Raw genomic sequence first — 8,489 nt, forward strand, 5'->3', positions numbered from 1 at the left:
TGAAGTGACATGAAACACAGTATCAATACAACACCTATTGAACGTAACTAAGGCACTGCGACACATGACCAATTGTATGTATTATATCTTTATTAGGAGAAATTGCGATGAGATGCGGGGTATATTAAATTACTGCATGTACATTCCTTTCGCAAAATTAAGGTTGTGACAACCTGATATGAAATTGGTCTGAATGCAAAATATGGAATCATATTTAAGTCAAATTAAATAAAAGCATTCAAATGAAACAAAGTTAAGTAATTCTACATAAATCAGTGTTAGTATATTAACACAATTCATGGAGAGTATTCTGTTACAATTAAATACATCTGATAAGTTAAATGTATTGTTAATGGCAGCCTAATGCAACTCCTCCTTTCACAGAAAGTGCACCCTTGATCAGCAACACTGATTAGAAAACAGATATGAATGATCCTCTTTGTGAGGTTGTCTTCAATCTTGTAATAAAGGTTACTAGACCCTTTCCCGATAAAATAATATGAAGAGGATCCATCAACAGTTTAGAATAGTGGAGGTGATCCTGTTTTGTGGTTTTTATCTGATACAATCACACACACTTCTTAAAATGTCTACAAATTATTTACAGAGTTAAATTACTAAAATAGTAAGGATGTGTTGAACAGACCAACTGAAGATAAATAACACATGAATACAAATCCAAATAAGAATATAAGTCCAAATAATATAACTACTGAGCATTCAAAAGCAATAAGAGTATGCTTGCAAAGAGCCAAATGTTCTGAACAAAAATATAAACGCAACATGTAAAGTGTTGGTCCCATGTTTAATGAGCTGAAATAAAAGTTCTCAGAAATGTTCCATACCCACAAAAAGCTTATTTCTCTCAAATTTTGTGCACAATTGTGTTTACATCCTGTTAGTGAGCATTTTTCCTTTGCCAAGACAATCCATCCAACTGACAGGTGTGCCATATCAAGAAGCTAATTAAACAGCATTATCATTACACAGATTCACCTTGTGCTGGGGACAATAAAAGGCCACTCTAAAATGTGCAGTTGACACACAACACAATGCCATAGATGTCAAGTTGAGGGAGCATGCAATTAGCATGCTGACTGCAGGAATGTCCACCAAAGCTGTTGCCAGTGAATTGAATGTTAATTTCTCTACCATAAGCTACCCCCAACATCATTTTAGAGAATTTGGCAGTACGTCCAACCGGCCTCACAACTGCAGACCACACGTGACCACGCCAAGCCCAGAGCCGCCACACCCGGCTTCTTCACCTGTGGGATCGCCTGAGACCAGTTACCCAGAAAGCTGATGTATCTGAGGAGTATTTCTGTCTTTAATAAAGCCCCTTTGAGGGGAAAAAACTCATTTTGATTGGCTGGGCCTGGCTCCCAAGTGAATGGGCCTATGCCCCTGCCCAATCATGAGAAATCTATAGATCCATTAGGGCCTCATTTATTTACTTAAATTGACTGATTTCCTTATAATGAACTAACTCAGTAAAATCATTGATATGTGTTTATATTTTTGTTCAGATTTAGGCTGTGCTTTTCTTCATTCTTTCACAGCACCAGAAAATCTAGCTCTGGTCCAGGGTTTTGTGTGTGGCATGCTGATGAATCAGCTTTCCTCAGCTGAAAATAAACACTCTGGACCAGAGCTACAGAAAAAATGTGACGATCCATTCCAGATCCATATGGTAAGCCTTAATGGGGCGGCAGGGTAGCCTAGTGGTTAGAGAGTTGGACTAGTAACCGGAAGGTTGCAAGTTCAAACCCCCGAGCTGACAAGGTACAAATCTGTCGTTCTGCCCCTGAACAGGCAGTTAACCCACTGTTCCTAGGCCGTCATTGAAAATAAGAATTTGTTCTTAGATAAATAAAGGATAAAAATGCAAAATGGAGCTTTAAAAATCATTATCTCATTCTGGGTCAATGTAGTGCAATTGTCACTGCTTTGACATTCTGTACTACAGTTTTCATTCGCTTGCTGGTCAAGGCACAAATCTGACAGGCAAAACACTGCTTGATACTGAACCAAGGTGTTTGACTTCTGCAACAATTGTATTGTTTGCTAATTTATATGCAGTTAAAAGCCCATGTAGAGGGACATTTTAGCCCACTATACTATTTAAGTATAACCTGCTAAGGGTTTTGTTCGTAAATTAGTATTCAAGATGCAATTTCTATGAATATCGTAAGTGAATGCACTGTCTATCGTCCACTGTTCACATAGTTCTCTATATCCATTCATGGTATCCTGTTGCTGTCATACACAGATCATAGCATGCTCTCAATCAGTACTCATTCTACTGTGGTTATTGCTGTTGTAACCTGTTGCTGTAGTGCAGAAGCCATATATACTGTAGTAAGACAACCACTAGGGAGGGTGCTTGGGTGTAGTGCACAAGCTGGACTCAGGGGGATGCTCCCTCTCTATTCTTCAGGCAAACTTCTTCTTGGTTGCAGTGAAGCGCTCCATGTACTGTGGGGTAAACAAATGAGATCGCCATCAGTCACATCTGGGACACTACGGACAGCACAACAACTGAAGAGATTAGCTATTTGTGTAAGCACTGAATGGTTGGTCCAAATTCTAACTATTATAATAGGTAAGTGGTCATATCAGATTAGACCTTGATTATCCCAAGCTTGGGAAATTCGATTGTCATTTTAAGCTTCACAACATCATTTCAACACTGTAATATCATCATGAAACGTCATAGATGTATTTAGTGTCAGGGGCTATATTTGACCGCTGATTATGTCAAGCGCAGGGATTATGGCTGGGAAAGAATACTAGAGCTGTCTGAGCCACAACTTTCTTCACTTGATCCTCCTTATATTGAACAGGAAATCCCATTATTGTTGAGAAGTCCACCACTCTGGGGAAAGAGTGTTGTTTCCACACTGATCACAAACAAATTACGTCAACCATGGGGGACGGACATATTTCAAACCAATGCCTTTGAAACTCATAAGTGGTTTAGTTTACAATAGATATAAAGACAGCTTAGTGATTTAGTGCAGCAGCATGACTGTTCCTTGCTTTAACCTTGACCATTCATTTGGCAGTAGGCAGCAAGTTAAAGAAACAATAATTAGTTTCACACCTCACCTTCTCATACCCTTCCAGGTCCCGCATATTTTTCACCTCGAACAGGTTGCCCTCCACAGAGAGCAGAGACACCTGGGAGCTGGTGAGGATGGACACAGGGATGGAGGCAAGCTCTAGACAGTTCTCCTCCAGTCTCAGCACCTTTAGCCTCTGGCAGGTGGACACCTCCGCAGACACCACTGAAATCTGGGATCATCATTTATATAGATTCGATTCTAGATCAGGCCCCTGGTTAAAAATAGTGCACTTATATAGGGAATAGGGTGCCATTTGAGATGCACGCATAAACACCTGATTACCTGGTTCTGGTTGAGATTGATCTCAATGGCCTGCAGGGCCGCTACCTCAGCAGGCACAGCCTGGATGTGGTTCTTGGACAGGTCCAGGACGTCCAGGTGTCGTAGGGAGCCAAGGCCGCCAGGAAACTCCCGGAACTTGTTCCCAGACAGGCTGAGTGTGCGCAACGCTTTCAACTGTCCTACACCGCTAGGGAGCTGCGTCAGTTGGTTCCCGTTCAGCAAGAGGGTCTCTAGTTTCTTAAGCTTCCCAATTTCATCTGGGAGACTTGCTATGTAGCACAAAACAAACACACTAACTTAATATATAGCCTAGCTATAGAGACAGATTGAAGCAGAGGAATTCACATCAATCAATGCACCTAATGGGCATTCATTATTCAGTGAAAGCAAAGGGTTAATAATTTGTCATCAAAAGATGCTGTAGTATAAGACAGAATCTGAGGAGATGGAGCAACCACTTACTGAGTTTATTCAAATTTAAAGTCAGACTCTTCATCTGAAGGAAGTTTCCTATGGCGGGAGGCAACACTTCAATCTTGTTGGAAGACAGATCTACAGTCCGTAGGTTTCCAGTTAACCTCTGGAGCTCCTCAGGGAACTGAAATATGTTAGTGGGGGAAAAAAATACGCTGAACAAGATAAACACAACATGCAACAATTTCTAAGATTTTACTAAGTTAAAGTTCATATAAGGAAATCAGTCAGTTGAAATTAATTCATTAAGCCCTGATCTATGGATTTTACATGACTGAGAATACAGAACTGAATAGGTTGGTCACAGGCACTGTAGCTTTAAAAAAAAAAGGTAGGGGAGTGGATCAGAAAATCAGTCAGTATATGGTGTGAACACCATTTGCCTCATGCAGTGCGACACATCTCCTTCACATAGTTGATCAGGATGTTGATTGTGGCCTGTGGAATGTTGTCCCACTCCTCTTCAATGGCTGTGAAAAGTTGCTGGATATTGGCAGGAACTGGAACCCGCTGTTGTACACGTTGATCTAGAGTACCCCAAACATGCTCAATGGTTGACATGTCTGGTGAGTATGCAAGCCATGAAATAACTGGGACTTTTTCAGTTTCCAGGAATTGTGTACAGATCCTTGCGACATGGGGCCGTGCATTATCACGCTGAAACATGAGGTGATGGTGGCTAATGAATGGCACGACATTGGGCCCCAGGATCTCGTCACGGTATCTCAGTTCATTCAAATTGCCATCGATAAAATGCAATTGTGTTCTTTGTCCGGAGCTTATGCCTGCCCATACAATAACCCCAACGTCATTATGGGGCTCTCTGTTCACAACATTGACATCAGCAAATCGCCTGCCCACATGACACCATAAAGCGGTCTCCCATCTGCCCGGCACAGTTGAAGCTGGGATTCATCCACGAAAATCATACTTTTCCAGCGTGCCAGTGAAGGTGAGCATTTGCCCACTGAAGTCATGAGGTCGACGAGCACACAGAAGAGTTTCCCTGAGACGGTTTCTGAGTTTGGTCAGAAATGATTCGGTTTTGCAAACCCACAGTTTCTGTCCGAGTGGCTGGCCTCAGACCATCCCCGGATGTGGAGGTCCTGGGCTGGTGTGGTTACACATGGTCTGCGGTTGTGAGGCCGGTTGGATGTTCTGCCAAATTCTCTAAAACGACGTTGGAGGAAGCTTATGGTAGAGAAATTAACAATAAATTCTCTGACAACAGCTCTGGTGGACATTCCTGCAGTCAGCATGTCAATTGCACGCTCCCTCAAAACTTGAGACATTTGTGGCAGTCTGTTGGGTGACAACTGTACATTTTAGAGTGGCCTTTTTATTGTCCCCAGCATAAGGTGTACCTGTGTAATGATTATGCTATTTAATCAGCTTCTTGATATGGCACACCTGTCAGGTGGGTGGATTATATTGGCAAAAATAAAAAAAAATGCTCACTAACAGGATGTAAACAAATTTGTGCACAATTTGAGATAAATAATATTTTGTGCATATGGAACATTTCTGGGCTCTTATTTCAGCCCATGAAACATAGGACCAACTCATTACATCTTGCATTTATATTTTTGTTCAATATACATACATTCAAACCGTCGACTACAACAACAACAATGGAATTCAGCTAAATAAACGAAGCACCAGTTAGCAGACTGCTGTGGAGTGCTGATTTTAACAAGCAGACGATAATGGGCTGTGTGTGTGCATGCAATTCTTACCTCAGGGAGACCTTTCCCTGTCAGCTGAAAGATCCCCGTCTTCTGTGAATTTTCCAGATGGGCTTTGATTGCACTGTTCCCCATCTTTGTTGTAGTTTCGGCTCTGATGAGGCTCTCCTAAGTGATGATCTTCAACTTTACAGTTGGTCACACGCTTATGTAATCAGCTAGTCTATTATTGTGATGGTGGTGCCAGATACTGGGGCTGTGCCTTTAAGATAGATACTTCCTTGGTTGTCAGTGTGGCCCCTATAAGAGATCATTTATACAAAACAATCATGAATTGCTGCTGCCGGCGTTTAACAGTAGCTGACAAACAAGAAAAGGAGGAACATGATGTAAGAAGCTAGCACTATCTAGCTAACGTTAGCTACCCTACCACTAGTACTGTCTGAGGCAAGCTTTGAGACATATTCATGCATATTATTGAAATTGTGAGTAATTTGTCTAGTACTATAACAGCAAAAGGTCATACATATGTTATTTTAAATAACATTTTCCCAGGGATGGTAAATATTGTTGAGGATGTTAGCATAGCTAGCCAACAGGTTAACGTTAGACCATCTGGGATTTTAGTTTACTTACCTCACGAGCTGATTTGTCCTTCTCGTGCAATACTTGTCTGCAAATTGTAACCTATATATTAGGAACAGATAACTATGAGGGTTATTGGACTAGTCAAACTTAAACACAAGCCTAGGACATTGTAGTGCTGCTCGAACAATGAACATGTCGTTGCGAAGCTAATAGCTTGACGTCAATGCGCATGTCTGTATGTGGCTCGCTCAGCCAATCCGCTAGTCGGCAGTAGAGCAAGAACCAATCCGCTAGTCGGCAGTAGAGCAAAAACCAATCCGCTAGTCGACAGTAGAGCAAGAACCAATCCGCTAGTCGGCAGTAGAGCAAAAACCAGTCCGCTAGTTGGCAGTAGAGCAAGAACCAATCCAGAAGCCATTCATTCATCAAATGGAAAAGGAACAACTACATCGGCGGGCTAAATTTGAAAGAAGAATTGCTAAAACAAAAGGTTATTCCTGTGAATACAGTATGGCTACTCCCATATCCCGTAGTTGATATAGAAGTGTTGGAGAGACTACAGAAAGATAGGGAGGGTCTTGATCCGTCTGTTTTGATTAATAGACTTCAGGATACTGTGTATCAGGATTTTGTATCCATTTACATATGTAACAGTATAACTTTAGACCGTCCCCTCGCCCAAACGCTTTTTAGCGCGCACCACCGCTGACTAGCTAGCCATTTCACATCAGTTACACTCACCCCCCTTTTGATCTCCTCCTTTTCCGTAGCAACCAGTGATCCGGGTCCTGGCACCAATGTAACAGTATAACTTTAGACCGTCCCCTCGCCCATACCCAGGCGCGAACCAGGGACCCTCTGCACACATCAACAACAGTCACCCACAAAGCATTGTTACCCATCGCTCCACAAAAGCCACGGCCCTTGCAGAGCAAGGGGAACCATTACTTCAAGGTCTCAGAGCAAGTGACGTCACCGATTGAAACGCTATTTAGAGCGCACGACCGCTGAATGCCGTTTCACATCCGTTACACATAGATGGTTCAAAATATCCAAGGACAGGACGTACTGGGTCAGCATTTGTAGTGCATGAATGTGGGGTGGCAGTCAGGAAATGTATTACATATCATCTGGCTGTATATACGGCCTAACTGATGTCCATACTGTTGGCCTTGCAGTAGGTGCAGGAAGTCAAGCCAGACAGAGTAGTTATTTGCTCTGCATTCATGTAGTGTTGATGAGTTTCAACTGTTCTGCCTGCGGCTATGGAACCCTGAGCTGTTCACCGGACGTGCTACCTGTCCCAGACCTGCTGTTTTCAACGCTCTAGAGACAGCAGGAGCGTTAGAGATACTCCTAATGATCGGCTATGAAAAGCAAACTGACATTTACTCCTGAGGTGCTGACTTGCTGTGTAACGGATGTGAAACGGCTAGCTAGTTAGCGGTGGTGCGCGCTAAATAGCGTTTCAATCAGTGACGGGCCGTGTCTTTTGTGGAGCGATGGGTAACGATGCTTCGAGGGTTGATGTGTGCAGAGGGTCCCTGGTTCGTGCCCGGGTATGGGCGAGGGGACGGTCTAAAGTTATACTGTTACATTGGTGCCGTGACCAGGATCACTGGTTGCTGCGGAAAAGGAGGAGGTCAAAAGGGGGGTGAGTGCAACAGATGTGAAACGGCTAGCTAGTTAGCGGTGGTGCGCGCTAAATAGCGTTTCAATCAGTGACGTCACTTGCTCTGAGACCTTGAGGTAGTGGTTCCCCTTGCTCTGCAAGGGCCGTGGCTTTTGTGGAGCGATGGGTAACTGTTGTTGATGTATGCAGAGGGTCCCTGGTTCGCTCCCGGGTATGGGCGAGGGGACGGTCTAAAGTTATACTGTTACAGCTGCACCCTCGACAACTATTGTGATTATTATTATTTGACCATGCTGATCATTTATGAACATTTGAACATCTTGTCCATGTTCTGTTATAATCTCCACCCGGCACAGCCAGAAGAGGACTGGACACCCCTCATAGCCCGGTTCCTCTTTAGGTTTCTTCCGAGGTTTTGGCCTTTCTAGGGAGTTTTTCCTAGCCACCGTGCTTCTACACCTGCCATTGCTTGCTGTTTGGGGGTTTAGAAACCCAGCCTACAACCCCAAACAGCACTTTGAGATATCAGCTGATGTAAGAAGGGCTATATAAATACATTTGCTTTGATTTGAGGGTGCTTGTGTGTGGTAGTGTTTGAGGGTGATTGTGTGTAGAATTTTTTGAGGGTGGTTGTGTGTGAGGTAGTGTTTGAAAGTGGTTGTGTTTGTTAGTTTTTGGGGAGGTTGTGTCTGATTATTT

The 8,489-nt window shown here is 43.0% G+C and overlaps 1 protein-coding gene across 1 annotated transcript; it reads right to left on the reverse strand.

The window, feature by feature from the left end:
* Positions 1 to 72: 72 nt before the first annotated feature.
* On the reverse strand, positions 73 to 6,389 carry LOC115139019 (leucine-rich repeat-containing protein 57-like). The gene is made up of 6 exons (XM_029676196.2): positions 6,206 to 6,389; positions 5,621 to 5,869; positions 3,873 to 4,008; positions 3,411 to 3,679; positions 3,112 to 3,297; positions 73 to 2,478 (listed from the first exon to the last, which is right to left on the reverse strand). The coding sequence occupies exons 2-6, from the start codon at positions 5,702 to 5,704 to the stop codon at positions 2,437 to 2,439; spliced, it is 717 nt and encodes a 238-aa protein (XP_029532056.1). The 5' UTR covers positions 5,705 to 5,869; positions 6,206 to 6,389; the 3' UTR covers positions 73 to 2,436.
* Positions 6,390 to 8,489: the final 2,100 nt, after the last annotated feature.

This window comes from Oncorhynchus nerka, linkage group LG12 (assembly GCF_034236695.1).
Source record: "Oncorhynchus nerka isolate Pitt River linkage group LG12, Oner_Uvic_2.0, whole genome shotgun sequence".
Lineage (NCBI taxonomy): Eukaryota > Metazoa > Chordata > Actinopteri > Salmoniformes > Salmonidae > Oncorhynchus > Oncorhynchus nerka.